A 16,525-nucleotide genomic window follows, 5' to 3' on the forward strand; every position below is an offset into this window, starting at 1 on the left:
TGCCACGCTTCCCAGGGAACATCATAGTAAATTTAATGCTCAGACAAAACACAAAACATTTTAGAATCTACAGACCTCAGGTGAGCATGTTCAATGTTAAAGGTCATGACAGCACTATTCGAAAAAGACTGAACAAATATGGCTTGCTTGGAAAGGTTGCCAGGAGAAACATCTCTCTGAAAAGAACATGTGAGCAAACATTAATTTGGCAGAGTTGCAAAGTCAAGGCCATTGCATCAACCATGAACTCCTCTGTATCCAAAAGTTTTCTAAAGTCAACTATAAGGTCATCTGTTAACTACTAGAGCTTGGTCACGGTTGGGTTCTGCAACAGAACAGTGATCCCAAACACAGCAGCATGTCTACAAGAGAACAGCTGAAAGAGAAAAGAATCAAGGTGTCCCAGTCAAAGTCCAGTCCTCAACCTTAAGAGAGCGGTTAAGAAATGAACGCCTGCAAAGAGTGGACCTAAATTCCTCCACAATAATTTGAGAGACTGAAAAGTATTATTTTAAGTTATTAATTGGTGGTCCTATAAGTTACTGAATGATGCAGAGTGTGTAGTTTTGCACATGCTGCTTCTGCATTTTGGCTTTGAGCATAAATAATGACACAGTATAAAATCTCATGTGTAATTGTTCATCTGAGGTTGTATTTACCTCATTCTAGCACACTGTAGGGATCAGAGTTTATTTCATTAGAACTAAAAGACAGTCTTTTCTTTTTGCCTGTATAGATGTACTTCAAATAAACTAATGATAATTTAATTGTCATTTTTGGGTTGATGAGGCCAATTTCTCCTGTCAATGTGCGTGCTTCGTTCTTCGTACATGGCTCGTAAACCTCAGCGATAGCAAAGCACACGGTAAAAGAAAAAACATAAATTAGCCTTCCATAATGTGGAACGCGTCTTACCTCAGACCCGCTGCCTCTCATGATGTGTTCAGGAATGTCGTAAATCTGACTTTCCATCTCCACTTTTTGCTCGCCATTACCCATGACTTTGACCAGAAGCACTCGGAAGTTTGATCCACCAAGGTCGAGGGCCAGGAATTGTCCTTGTTCTTTTCAACAAAAGAATAAACCCAGAGTTACATACAGCACAACACTCACAATATTATATTTATATATATATATATATATATATATATATATACATATTCTATACACACACACACAGACACACAGGTGGCTGCCAGTGTTACTCCTCACTCCTCACCCTTGTAGTAGATACTCTCATGGTAAAGAGGATATATAGGATAAATTTGAACATGTTATGTGTGAATGAATTATCTAAATAGTTTTTGGTTTGAGATGAGAACATCTTGCCTCAAGACAAAATCCACTTTTTTCAAGGAACACATTTTCACTGGACACGTCATTTACACCAACTCTTTACAGTCTCATATGAACAGTAGAGCAGGGCGATATGACCAAAAGTATTTATCACGATATACATTTGAAAATTTGCGATAACGATATAACTGACGATATAATTGACACTAGACAAAACACTTTACAACTCCACAACTTTATTAGTGCAAAAAAACCCCATCAATGTATTTTCACTTAAACAAGCAGCTGTTTTTTATGTGCATTAAAGTTATATAAAAATTTAACAGTGCAAATGCAAATTCCTTGCTGACAGTTTAACCAAAAGGCATTTCCAGTGGAAACTGGCCGACATATCCTCAGCATAACCATGTATAATATCCACAAAACTTAAAAAGAGGTTATACACAAAATACGGTAACATTATGTTGAAGCACAGTACGCATCACTCCGCGAGGCTCCTGCCTACGATAGCCGTAATGCTCCAACAACCCATCAAGCGGTGCGGCTTCATAGCTTAGCAAAGTCGCACTAAAACATTTGACAGATTTTCGAGCGCCGTGTACATAAAATAGTTTCGAGGTCAGTAAACACAACTAGAATTCATACATAAGGCACACGGGATTATAAGGGGCTCTGTTGATTTTCAGAAAAATCAAAGGATTGATTTTAAGTGCGCCGTATTTTCCAAAAAACACGGTAATAACGACGGCCCGCTAGCATGCGCTACCGAAAATAGTGCTTTGTTGTGTATTTGACGGACGAAAGCTAAACCAGTTCCACACCACTGAAGTTGCAGCATTTTCACAAACCAATTCTGGTTCATCCGTTTCATTCAACGATCCACTTTTGCCTTCTCATTCTGTGTCGCCGCCATGTGCGTATGTAAACAAAGGCACTGCGCATGCGCGTTTTACCCATATTCTATCCCGATATTTCATTTTCCTCTCGTTGCCCAAAATTACACCGGTATTACCGTGAATGGTATGATATAGCCCAGCCTTAATGAACATTATCCTGTACGTGAAATGGGTATTACCTGTTCCGTCAGGAGTGGAGCGCACAAATGTGGGCAGCATCTTGACAGCAGCAGTGGGGTTGGTGTCTCTACACAGGCCTTTGTCCATCTCTCGACGAAATCGTAGTGACACGTCCATCAAAGTCTTATCTGACAGCTGGAGGTTGTGAAGGTATTTGTCCACCTAGATAAATAAATAAGTAATTAATTAACAAAGTTAGTATTTCCTAAGTACTAGATTAGTCTGCATCAGAAAATATAACATGCATTACAGTCTTCCTTGGCAGGGTTCAAAAGGATAATTGCTTAATAGCATGTAGCTTCCTTTCAAGTGTTGAAAAAAAAAACAAAAAAAAAAAACCCAAAAAAAACCCCACACAAACTCAAATAGAAACACAGAGTAAACAGCATCATCATGTTAAAGTTAAAAATAAATGCCAAATGACTTCTTCTAGTTTCCCCAACTGGTAACTGAAGACGTTGACATTGTGTAGCTTGATATTTAAAACTCCCAACGCAAGGTGTGCTCCAGCTGCTTCAATACGTGACTGTTAGACTCTTTGTTCTTCACTTCTATACATTTTGTATAGAAGATGTTACTTTTTGCACCAAACTTGTGTCCATACTGTGGTATCCTACACCTGAGGGCATGGAAGTGAGCCAGACCAGTGAAAGGCCCCTTCTGTCAGTGTGTAGTTTAACTTTACACTCACTTAATCCATGAGATGGGAAAATATAAGAAAAAGAAGTGTAATTTCAACATGTCTCAGTTTCTCTACGTGATTAAGTACTGCTGCTGCATTAAATGAAAGAAATCTGTCACCAGAACTAATACTGGGCTTAAAGTGGAAGAAATTTGCCCACACTGTCCTGTAGTTATAATGCAGAATGTTTTTGTTAATTCACATAAAATGTCCTGTTGTATTCATTTATTTTACTGTGGACATATTAAAAAAAAAAAAGACTTCTAAAAGAACTGGAACTTTCCTGTCATTTAACAGTTTCTACTATTACTTTATTACTTCCGTGTAGCATGAATGTCCACGGGGGAGGTCTTTATGGGTGGGACAAACAGTGAAAATTATGAGAACAGCTAAAAGTCCAAAATCCTTCAAATTTTCCAAAACCATCTAGTGGGCCGCACTGGAGTCTTTACCAGGCCAATTCTGCCCCCCAGGTCTTATGTTTGACACCCCGCCTAAGACGTCCCAACAAAGAAAGAAATTAAAATTATTCTGAAAATCCTTACAAGATTTTGTAGGCAAACTTAACAGTCTGGAGCAAGGCTAAAGCAAGAAGGTAACAAAAAATTTCACGTATTGTTCAAGATTTGAGAGAAAAAACAGCTATAACAGAAATTAATGAAAATAAGCCCATTTCAACAACTCAACTCTGGTACTAGGTCACCGTGGTCCTCGGGTTGGACCGTGTATCTAGGGAACACAATGGATTGAATGTTGTAGTCCTTGTACATCAGTACTATGAAAGTGGAAATTACACTTTCTGAAAGGAAGAGACTAAGATTCGGCAGGAAAATAGGCTGATACCACACACAGACACACACACACACACACACACACACACACACAGTGATATTACATAAGTACATAGTACATAAAAATACACCTGCAGATTCTTCACATGGCTTATATAACGCGTCTCTGTTCCAGTGAGTTAAAAGAGCAAATTTCTCAATGAATATGGCATTTTCTCTTATTAATAAAGTATAATGCATGTACTGCATGTAACCCAGATCTCTCCAATACCTAATTTAAAAAAAAAAAAAGGACACTTTTGTTAAAAATAGATTTTCTTTTTTCAGTGCGAGGGTCTTTCTCAGTATTAACCATCTCCTCTCGGACTCTTCAGGCCCACAGGTATTAGTTTTGCTGGAGCGTGGAAACAGCTTTTGATAGAGTAAAATGGAGATATTTATTCTATACTTTGAAGGGATTTGACAAGGGGCGAAACATTATCCAAAGCTCCAGTCTCTATTCCAACCTGTTCAGCGTTGGTAGAGGCAGAGGTACCCTCTTTGACCGCTTATTTGCAATTGCTATTGAGAGTATTTCATTAGCCTTTCACTAACCTTAACTCTCTTTATTGACCTCAAGAGAGGATCAATAGCAGGTGTAATTCAGAGCTTTCCCATGTCTGGGGTGTTGCCTCAGGAAGGGCAGCTGGTGCAAAAATCTGCCAGATCAAATACGTGGAGCTGCCTGCTGTGGCGACCCCTTGTGAATGAGGGAGCTGTATGAACTGTTGACACTGACTGGATTAGGACCCAGGAGGAGCGCTATCATCTTGATAGATGCAAGAATCTTTATCTTATCAACCGTTTTCTCTGTCAACTTTAATTTTCTCTCCAACTGCTACACCACAGGAAGAATATTAGAATAATAAAATCGACGCTTCTTTAAACTCCTCAATACGCGCAAATTATCTTGAAAATTGTCTTTACTTACTTTGAAAGTGAAAAAAGGCATATGTGTTAGGTTAACCAGTGATTCTAAACTGGCAGTAGGGATGAATGTGAGCGTGAATGACTGTTTATGGCGCCCTGCAGCAGCAACTTGCTCATTGGGAGTCCTGCTATCCTACTACCTCCCCTTTGACAGCTGGGATGGGCTACAGCAGCATTTAACCTCTTGTAGACAGCGCTTCCTATCCTTCTCAAGAGGAGAGCTACACATCTCATACGAGTCACGAGCTATCAGGACTCATTATCTGCTCCTAGAACAGTTCTGAACCATGATCGTGACTGTCCCGTCCTCCACAATATAACTGTATGTGTTCTTCACAGGCGCCTTGTACCGTTTTCTTTTGTGGAAAGTGACAGACTATGCTAAGCTTATGCTTCAGAAGAAAAAACAAACACTGTACAGTATGTTACCAAAGCCTGAAATTACACACACACACACACACACACACACACACACACACACACACACACACACACACACACACACACACACACACCAGCTGGACACTATAGGGGGCTACTACAAAGCTTTATTGTAAGTTTCTTGCTATAATTTCTAAAAGCAGGTTTTTACTTTGTTATTAGGGGATTATTAAGTCTAAAGGGATGGGAATTTATACTTCATTCATTCATTTAAAATTTAATTTAGAAAGAGAAGAGGTCTGATTCTTTAAATGTTCCCCTCAGCAGGAGTATCTGACAGACCAATTCACGTTTTGTAATTATAAGCTGAGTGTGAGTAAACAGCCTCACAGCAAGAGAAGCTGTTAAAGGTTTCGTAGATGAATGGTAGCGTCAATGAACAAGCAAAATCATCAATTCATACAATTCCCCGTTTAAATGACAGCAATGACTGGAGTGCAACAATAGGAGAAAAAAGCAAAACAACAGAACAAAAGGCCAAATGAGTTCCATTCAGCCATTAATCAAAAAGAATCAGCTCAAAAGGTCCAAGGGTAATACTGCTGTAATTTCGTTTTGGCTATTTTGACAAATTGCATAAGATTACCACCAGAAACACTGAATAAGAAGTCAAACCGTAGGTAATGAAATGAAAAAGCAATGAAAAGATTGTTCAAAATGGAATACAAAAGGAATTACACTGTCTGAAATGGCAGTAAATTCAAGTTTTATTACGCTATTATTTAATAGTAATTATCAGGCATGTGCATTTTCACCCATACAGTTTAACTTGCTTACATAAGCTGATCACTAAGCACCCATCTTTCGCATACAGTCTCGTAGGCAATGTACAGATTATATCTATTAGTATGCAAGGGCTAGCCTAGAAAGAAGGCTCTATCATGTAAATGTTACAGTCCTGTGACTTGCAGGCTTTTAATTTGAAGCAGTCACAGGAAGTGTTTGTACTAGGGTTGCTAATCATCCCTGTGTTTTCACAAATGATGACGTGTGTTTTAACTGTGAGCCTCTGGGCATCGTGAAAAGGACAAGTTGTGCAGAAGACTGTAGCTATCTGCCTGATCTCAGTCAAGACAGATTTTCCCATCTCTACCGCGTTAACAGCATAACACAGTCCCTTCACCAAAGCATGTCACTAACTTATCAAACAGAATGTGTTCGAATTAAGGGGCTGGCCTTGAAGCCTGTGTCAATAATGATAAAAACAAAAATTCCTGCAATGAATTTTCTTTTACAAATTTAAATATTTTTGAAAATATTATGTATAATGACAATATAATAATACTGTAAACTTGTATTGTATGGTGTCATGTCATTAAGTAACCTGTCCCAAGCCTGAATAAATAGAAGGGTTGCATCAGGAAGGGTCGCAGCATAAAAACTGCACCAAATCAAACTTCTGCACACATCCGCTGTGACAATCCCTTGGGAAAGCTGTAAATACCACGTCATTAAGTAACCTTCCTATTGTGGATGATTTTATTTTCCCATTAATCCATTTTCTTACACTTATCCAAATCAGGTTTGCAGGGGGCTGGAGCCAAGCCGAGGTATCTGAAGAGAACCCACACACACATGCAGAATCCAAGCAACAAGGCTCCAGTCAGATGGGGGACTCAGACCCAGGGTGTTCTTGCTCTGGTGCAACAGTGCTAATCGCTTTTCCACTGTGTCACCCTGGGTTTGTTTTATTGTTATTAAGTGTTTTCTTTTGTTTTGGGCACACTGCAAATTTCTTAAATAAAATCTGGAGCTTTCTGCAGCAATGATGGCTTTTTCCTGTTATAAATGAACCATCAAGAACATAAAATTCAAGTCGTAGCAGTTAAAACCCAGGTTTATTGATGATATGGGACGGTGCTATAAGTATATCCCCACTGAGCTTAATGGGACACAAATGACAGGAACTACTAAAGTTTTTAACATTACTGTGCTTTTACTTCCCTGAACAAGTTTTCCACACTTTACCGTTTCTTCCAAGAAAAGGGCGTTAACGATTTCCCCATACAGAGAGTAAGAAAGGGACACACACACACACACTGCATTGACGAAACCTGATATGACATTACCTTCTCTATAGAGTGCGTAATAAGCTTTATTGAATCCTGTTACCCAATGCATTGCTCATACTTCCTCTAGTGTGAGCAATGAAGTGGGGTTAATTAAGTTAACGGCAGATTTTTTGGCCAAAGAGGAAGAAGTAATAACACGCAAACAATACATGCTAACAGCCTAGCGACCTGTTTGACCCCGGTTTCACGTCCTCCCTGAGACGTATCAAGTTCAAATGTCACGTCACCATACTGGAGATAGCTACCAAAACATAACTAGCGGAGTGTTGAACGCCAGTACTCACTTTATCTGCTTGGTCATCGTGGAGTTCCGTGCTGTAATTAGCCAGAGGGTTCGAGGTTGACATCTTTAGTCAGGGATGTGTGGCGAATTTACGTCCTTCCCGTCCTCCTACTCTACAGACTTACAGAGAAATTAAATACAAACACACCTCCCTTAAATAACAAACACACAACAGTGCTAACTTGTCTTAAATTCGTAAGTTAAACTCGTCTTTAAAAACAGAGTTGTGCAAAAAAAAAAAAGTCTAGTGAAACTTCCAGCTTCCTGGACCTGGTAGTGTGGTGACGTCAGAGAGAAAGAAGGGCGCCGATTGGCTGCAGAGATGTCGCGGTGATATCACTTTTCTCCAAAAAATTACAGAACAACAGTGCTGAGGTACTACAAAATTTGGTATCGAAGTGATACAAAGTGAATACAGGGCCAGTATTAAAGATACCAATATCAATACTGATACTGTTACTTTTAAGACAGCCGATATTGGGTAGGGCAGTGTGTTATGATGAATCATCATCAGTTTCCAAATTCATAACAGAATTTAATGACCGCTAAATCACTACGATTTTTTACTTTCCACAATACTTAACACAACAAAGGACACCATTCAGCCTTTCATGTGTTTTGAAACTTGAATTTAAACGTTGTTTAAATGTGCTATAGGCTATAGATATAATACATGTGACAGTCAACACAAAAAGGTTTTTTCAAAAAGGACATTTTTTATGGTGCATGTTTGAGGAGGAGGATTTTTTTCATTTGCATAAAATAATGCAATAAACACAATTCAGTGAGCTACACACTGAACTTAGAGCAGGGGTGTCCAACTCCAGGCCTCAAGGGCCAGTGTAATGCAGGTTTTAGGTGTGTCCTTGATCCAACACAACTTCTTTAAATGGCTAAATTACCTCTTCAATATGTCTTGAAGTTCTCCTGAGGCCTGGTAATGAACTAATCATTTGATTTAGGTGAGCTGACCCAGGGTGATATCTAAAACCTGCAGGACACTGGGCCTTGAGGCCTGGAGTTGGACACCCCTGACTTAGAGGATAGAGACAACATATCAATCCTAGTATTAATCTGTTACCAAAACCAGCGTTTTAATCGATGCTATCAATATTTGGATTCATCCGCCTATTTCTACAGTACAGAGATGTTTCAGATATGAACCAAACAATAGGAACGCAATTTCTCAGCCGTTTGTTGATACTTTGCAGATTGTGATTTTTATACAAGGTACAATAGTGTATAAAATTCACTTCAGGCAGGTTCCAAATTTTATCCAATACCTCAATAATAAACAACTCAAACAAGGAAATAAACAAAAGGAAATAAACAAAAGGAAGGAAATAAAAAAAAAAGAAACAAATGAAACAAAACAAAAAAAACACACATTTTCAAAGATGCTTGGAACATCCTGGCACTTATAATCCAAATTTCTCTCATTAAACGACTTGTAAACAGTATTGGTGTATGTATGCCCACACTTGATAGCATCGAAGGCCCCCTCTTCTGAGTGATCCTTGCATCACGTGAACATCTATTTATAGAATGATTTCGAAAGTTATGTTTGGTCACGGCGGTATGTGACCAGAGGGATTTGATTGAAGGGCATAGATCAAATGGAAAGACGTGTGGGCAGGTACTGTTATAAGCAGAAATAATATGTTGCTTTTCACATTCTTTTGTTCTGAAACTGCTCAGACAAAAACTCAGTAAGTCTGGTTCCTATATTTAAACAATGTTACCACTAGCAACAATAACAAAATATATGATAAGATCAAAACTTCCAAGAGTATATCTGAAGGGAAGAAGTTCCTGTGGTCTCCATTAAAATGATGGAACAATATCTTACACAGAACTATCACCATGCAAATCTAACTCACATTAACCCAGTTCGAAACTTCATAACACATCTTTTTTTCACTTACTCAGTGCAGATCAGCACCAAAAACTATTTCACATATAAATCTTCTTCGCACATGACCACACATGCACAGACAGACACACACATCCACATATGTGCAATACCACTAAGTGTAATTTTTCTAACAAAACATAGTATGTACATTTTATTTTACATAGTATGTTATTCTTTTTATCTTATTCTATTCCACTGTTTTCCTTAATTTTTAGTGCTTGTAACTTCGCACTGTCCACCCAACAAATTTCCCACGTGTGGGGCTAATAAATGCTTAAAAATTCAGACCTTCCTTACACAAGTGGCACTCATTCAATCCTACACAAAGAAAGCAACAAATGTAAGTGCAGTAAAAGCAGTAAGTAACCACCACATGCCCTATATAGTTTATAAAAAGCAATGTACACAGATGTTTCAGTACAACACAGGGCAACCTGATTATGCTGAAGTAGGGTTGTGCTCTTTATCCTGCATGCCTCATTATCATTCAATGAAGAAGAACATCTGGAAGTACTGTCCTTTGTTTTGCTCTTGTCTTCCTCCTCCTCTTCCTCCTCTGCACCTTAGATTGTTCGCAAACAACCATCCGTCTTCCATCACCACATTAGCAACACTTGTTGAGTTTTTGCCTACAAGTGAATTGTTGTGAAAATACATTTGAGAGTGTTTGAAGCAGTTTTGCATCAGGAGCATATATACTGTTTTAGTGTTTACTTACATAACTTGGTCAGCTTTCGGAGCTTTGTTGCTAAAGAACTAACTCTGGCTCTCTATACCATGCGCTCAGTGTCCTAAGACAACTTTATGAATCTCATTATTCTGGGAAAAACTTTTCTCGATTTCATCTCATTAAAACAGATTTTGTATCATGAAACACTTTTGATGCACCGCAGATGGCAAAAGTAAACATTACCACAGCACAGATGTTATATCTTAGACCCAACAACTCAGAGTAGTTAATGAATCTCACAGTAGTTACATTTTATTGACCTCCATCTCCGTGATATGTGAGTTTTATTGTTGAATCGAGGATTTTAGTGTCAGATGTTTGCTGCCTTTATAATGCCGTGTAGTATATTTTATCACGAATTTGCTGTGGTGTGACTTTTTGTTTAAAATTCACCTTTCTGCAAATTAACTGGTGTACGAAGGAATTCAATTTTCTGTGTGTTGCCAAATACAAGATAGTTTTTCCACAGAAACAGTTGTACCAGTGAAACAAGATGTTCAAGTCGTTCGGCAAACAACTCTGTTGTTTATTTCAAAAAATGATATTCCTAGAAGTGATTGATGGTTTCCAAACATTTCCTGAAACAATGGGTGTGTGCGGAGATCAGCTTAGGTAAAATGAAAATCTGTAATGCGCCAGGCAGCTACTGTTGTGTAAGGAGGCGTGTTGCGTCATGCGTCAAGTTATGTGAATACTCAGTAACCTCCCCTTTAAGGAACACCGTCGGTTTGTATGCGTTGGCTCTCGCTGCTCATTACGGGAATGGGAGGGATACGTACGAGACAGCAATTATCTCTCTGCCTGAGAGACTAGTGTGAACGTCTGATGTGTTCCAAAATTTACATTTTTAGTTTAAACTATGAAATTAAATTGCAAAGCGTTACATTGAAAGTAGAAAATACATCATACGTTTTCATTATGCAAACTGTTTTACAAATGGTGAGGCTAATGTGGATGGGAAATGTGGCACTGATTTGAGACTGCGTTAAGAGTGGTGACAATGAAGTCTCATTCACCCATTAACACACACACACACACACACACACATTCATATAGTGATTTTATCTATACCCAAACACTTTTTAAATAACAGTCAACACACACAAATGTATGTGCCAGGAGCAACCCAGAGTTTATTATCTTGTCCAAGGTCACTTCAAGGGTCACTCTACCACCTGAACCACAGCCTCCACAGATAACTTTTACTTCAGAATAAGAAATATTTGTGTGATTGACTAAGACTGAATTTTTCCTGTTTTGTTGGTCTGAACACAAATGTCATCCACTTGAAATTTGTCACGTAGTGCTGTCTGGAGTTGGCATGGTAGAAACCTGAAGAGCCAAATGCCACATAAAGACATAACTCACAGCATGACCCCTGATCGATATCCCCACATGCCTCTACAAACAATTTGCAGATTGTTTTTTAAATTTTCTTCAAAATCCTAAACACATTCTCACAGACCAACATGATACACCTGTGATTCATAATAATAATAATGAATGGAGGCTTAAGCGTAACAATTACAATGATATTTCCTAAACGGGACAACTGGCAATTGGTCACGCTCGTTGCTATTGCTTTAATTTAACCAATATAAGTCAATTATGAATTCACAGGCAGCAAGAGTGATCAGAAAGTTGTTAAAAGCATTGAATGGAAATGGAGGCAGAGGAATAAGAGCCTGTAAGAAGAGCTGTAGGTGGAGGCAGAGGAGAACAGACATTTCAGATGGCGTGTGAGAAACCACAATTTTTTCTAAGTTTGCTGATTTTTTTTTATCCTTATTTTATGTTTTGTTGCACTGGAAAAATCCGAAAGGGGGAAATCTGCTTAATAAATCACAGTATATGTCAGATATGTCTGATGGACTGCTGTAGAGAGGACACAAAAATAGGACTCTTTGGTGAGTTTAGTCAATGAAAGGCATTTAGTCAAAAGTCTTAGAATAAACCAAGGCCAAAATGAAAAAAGAAAAAAAAACATAAAATAAAATCCCATAAAAGAGAAGGAGATATGCCGGGGACAAACAAACAATCTGACAAATGGATGAAGCACTGCAGGCTTTCTTCCTTTCTCTTGTTTGTGCCTCTTTTCGCAACCCAAAGCAGGGAGAGGACTCTTTAAACAACTTGTGCTTTTTATTCAGTTATTTGAGACCTTCAGACATTCTACCTTTTGCTTTTGTCTGTGTGATTAAATAAAAGTATATTTCATTTTCATGGCCTGAGGCAAAAGAGCTTTGACTTTTCATGGACATGTATTTGTTTCTTAGTTAGTTTGTTGTTTGTATTTGACTTTCATGTACATTTATATCTAGAGGTCTTTATTTCAGTTCAAGCTGACATTAGTATTCTGGGTTCGGTTTACTTTGTGTAGTCGCCTATGTTATTTTCCAAACCTTTAGCCTCACATCTCTGTATGTCAGGTTTGTGAGTGTTAGTGTTTAGTTAGTTATTTCCTGTTTTATTTTGATAGCAGAGTTTGCCTGCTGCACAAAAAACCCTCTCAGTGATTGCTTTGGTTGTGAGGTGATTGCCACAGTTACCTGTAGTTTTTTATGTTTGTGTGAAAGTACTTGATTGTAGACAAACATGATCGATCCAAATATCGACAGTATCCATACAAACATTAGTACTGGTGTCAGATCGATACTAGCACAATAAGATTCATGCTTTGTCTCCATCCTCTAAGTTCAGTGTGTAGCTCACTGAATTGTATTATTGTATTATTTTTATGCAAGTGAAAAATGTACATAAAATATAAAAATTTACAAATATACATCAAACATGCACCATAAAAATGTCTGAACCTTAAAATGTGCTTTGAATTTGGAAATTGATGATGATTCATTTCGTGAATCATGGCACTCTGCCCCACCCTACATAAGCTGCCTTTATAGGTTAAAAGTATCAGTATCAGGATTAGTAGATCAGTATGAGCAAACATGCTTGAAAAGCTGATTTTGTTTTAACAGTTTTCAGAGAACAGGGTGGAAGGTTGTGAGAAGTGTCTCTTGCCAACCTTGAGAAGGAAGTGTGGTGAAACTTGAACTGTTGCTGGAGCACTTACAGTGAGTGGCTTTAATTTTGAAATATCCTCAGTCACATCTAAAACAGTATAGCTGCTTAAATATTGTTGGAGCTCATTTTATCATTGATAACAAGATTTTTTTTTTGTCATCCACCACATCCTGGTGTAATTCTCATGACTCTGACACTCTGTCCAATATCATGTCCTATCCGAGTACTGATCTGCAGCACATTTATAAAACTCAAGCTCTGATTGGTAAGTGCATTTGTTCACTTGGCAAAATAGCATGGCTATGTAGAACCCAGTGTTTATAGCTAATAATGATGTCATATAATAAATGAATACAAAGCAGAGGACATGTATTGATGCACATTGGTTTACACTCAGGAGCTGTGTGTAGTTGTTGTGTTTACTGGCATTTTAAAGCCTCCACAGTGTTTGTGTTTTTAACTTCTATTTTAAGCATAATCAGTTTACATATAGTGAAGTGTGCGATGTAGATAAAATTGCAGTTGCTTTCCAGCAGCCATGCACTTGACGCAAGTAGAAGTCCAGTCCAGTATGGGAGTAGATGGGGTATCAAAAACTGACTCCCTGCAGTGCTGATATAATGCAAATCAGCTTTGCAAGAGTTCAATATTGAGTAAAAATGTTTACATCTGCTCTAATGTTAACATAATGGCAACTCCACTTAGTGTTTATAAATGCACACTGATAGAGCTGACTTTGGCTTATTATTATAATGATCTAAATGGTAATGTGTGAGTGCATTGTGTAATCATTTAATAATAATTTATTCTCAGTTTAATTTAAATTGAGAGCCCGAACCATGGAGTCTAAACAGCATAACTTTCCGTGTTAATAATAACAAGAGGCAGAAGACATGAAACCATCCAAATCAAGAGTTTGGTTCCATTCATGCACACTGCAGCTTTCCACAGTGGTGCAAAAACAAAGTTACTGAGTGGCGTCTGCCCCAAACCTGTACAGACGCTCTGTTCACCCAGTCCAGTTTGTTGTTCTGGTAGGATCAAAGATAATGGGGTTTTATACTAATAACCTCTTATGTCTCCTCTCTTTATCCCTTGTTGTTGTGTTTGTTTCATTGGCTAATTATTCGACTGTTCTAACATTTGTTTTGTACGTTAGTGCAGCTACAGCACTCAGATGTTCCCTTTGAGGTTCAACTTCTCCTAATCATGTCTTAATCTTCACTTAATCAAATGTTTCTGTGTGGTTATGGACCAATATGAGCAATTCAACACTGAATGTCATTATAATGAGTTTGAAGAGGATTTGTTTTCTCGGATAACAATGACTGTTCTGGAAACACACACGCACGCACGCACACACAGACACAGTTAAATCCTTGCTTTCGGTTTACTTTGTATATTTAATTGTTGCTGCTGTGATTTATTGATCATCCTAAAAGTGCAATTTCTCAAAGGGTAGCTGTCAGTTTTTCTCTGACTGGCAAAACACTGAAAAGCACAGGAAATATAACTGAAAAAACACCATTCCTCCATTTTCATACAGCTTACTCAGATTCTTTTCGTGCAGACTTGCAGAGACCTTCCTTACCCCGAATGTTTGAAGTTTTTATTTTTAAGATTTGCATTTGATTTAATCTGTTTCTTAGCTCTCCTTCATACTGCAATTTGCCATCTACAGGATTACACCCAGGAAGTGCTAATTCACTCCAGGATCTTCTAGACCTGCTTTTATGGTCAGGTGAGGTGGAGTATTATAAAAATAATAATGACTTAAATTTGTATAAGGCCTTTCAAGAAACCCAAGAACACTTTACACATGAATAGCAACGGAAAAAAAGGCTGTACGTTAAGGGTTTTGTTGAAGACAGGTTGATTCTCTTGATACAATTAGACATGGTTGTTTACTGTTAAACACTCTAACCATTAAGGAAACTATCCATCCATCCATCCATCCATCTTCTTCCGATTATCCGGGGCTGGGACTTGGGGGGCAGCAGCCCAAGCAGAGAAGCCCAGTTCTCCCTCTCCCCAGTCACCTCCTCCAGCTTGTCCGGGGGAACATCAAGGAGTTCCCAGGCCAGCCGAGAGATGTAATCTCTCCAGCGTGTCCTGGGTCTGCCCTGGGGCCTCCTCCCAGTGGGACACTGGGTCCTTTCGATGTGAAGGAGCAGCGGCTCTACTCTGACCCCCTCCCAAATAGCCAAACTTCTCACCCTATCTCTAAGGGAGAGGCCAGCCACCCTTCAGAGGAAGCTAATTTCCGCCGCTTATATCCACAATCTCGTTCTTTCCGTCACTACCCACAGCTCGTGACCATAGGTGAGGGTAGAGACGTAGATCAACCGGTAAATTGAGAGCTTGAGACAGAATATATACAATTATACTTATGAAAATAGAGTTAACAGTCCAAAATCTATGCCCTACGTTAAATTTTACAAAGCCATTTAGTGGACCAGATTGGAGCCTTTCCTAGGCCAATTATGGCCCCCAGGCCCTATATTTGACACCTTTGCTGTAAACTTATTAAATATAAACAAAGAGGGGTGCTCTTTTCATATGGGATGTTATGCCTTGGTGGCCCATGAAGTAAAAGGCGGTTACTTCCTTTGTTTTAGACTCTCTTAGCAGTACAAGTCATGTGCTCACTCCTGCTGAATCAGCAATCCCTGATGCAGTTTTATTGGATATCTCACATCACTCTGCAAGAAAATAGGACTAGATACATTAAGTACAGTTTATACTCACGATCTGCCTATTTTCTCTTCTGATGGGAGATTAAAGGACATAGATATGTGCTTCTCTGAGTGAATGAAGACCAAAAAAAACTGCAGCAAATCAGGATTCATGCTTACACTTACCTGCTTTCACAGAGAAATTTGATGAAAAACATAGTTATGGATTGAACATGTGATGAATGACTTGTGGGGCGAGTGTCCCTTCCCCTGTTGAAATGGGCTGTTGGACTGGAGGACTCTGGTCTTTTCTTATAGTGAAAATAGCTTATTGTAATTATGCACTGTCGAGTGCAGCAGTTAAATACACTGAAGTATGGCAGGCCTCACAGCCTTTTGTTGAAAAGCTTAAACCAGCCCAGAGTCACAGGCCTTCCTATTTAACAAGCTAATTTCTGAGTGTTTCCAAGCCTAACATTAGCATAAAGACAAGCACATAATTGTTTGCCTTAAAAAGAAATCTAAAGCTTGAATATAATCAAGCTTTAGATTCCTCTAAAGGGACTTTTAT

General features: G+C 38.6%; 1 protein-coding gene across 1 annotated transcript in view; it reads right to left on the reverse strand.

Moving 5' to 3' along the window:
* hk2 (hexokinase 2) overlaps positions 1–7,880 on the reverse strand; it is a 42,957-nt gene extending 35,077 nt beyond the window's left edge. Inside the window, exons 1-3 of the mRNA XM_085367064.1 lie at positions 7,612–7,880; positions 2,372–2,534; positions 916–1,064 (exon numbers count right to left, since the gene is read on the reverse strand). Of these exons, the coding sequence (XP_085223190.1) occupies positions 916–1,064; positions 2,372–2,534; positions 7,612–7,674 (375 nt within the window). The 5' untranslated portion in view covers positions 7,675–7,880. The remainder of the gene's footprint in view (positions 1–915; positions 1,065–2,371; positions 2,535–7,611) is intronic.
* Between the last annotated feature and the right edge of the window lie 8,645 nt (positions 7,881–16,525).

Source organism: Diplotaxodon limnothrissa, linkage group LG12 (genome assembly GCF_057381915.1).
Source record: "Diplotaxodon limnothrissa isolate DT_005_m linkage group LG12, D_limnothrissa_male_GT1.1, whole genome shotgun sequence".
NCBI classification, from domain to species: Eukaryota; Metazoa; Chordata; class Actinopteri; order Cichliformes; family Cichlidae; genus Diplotaxodon; species Diplotaxodon limnothrissa.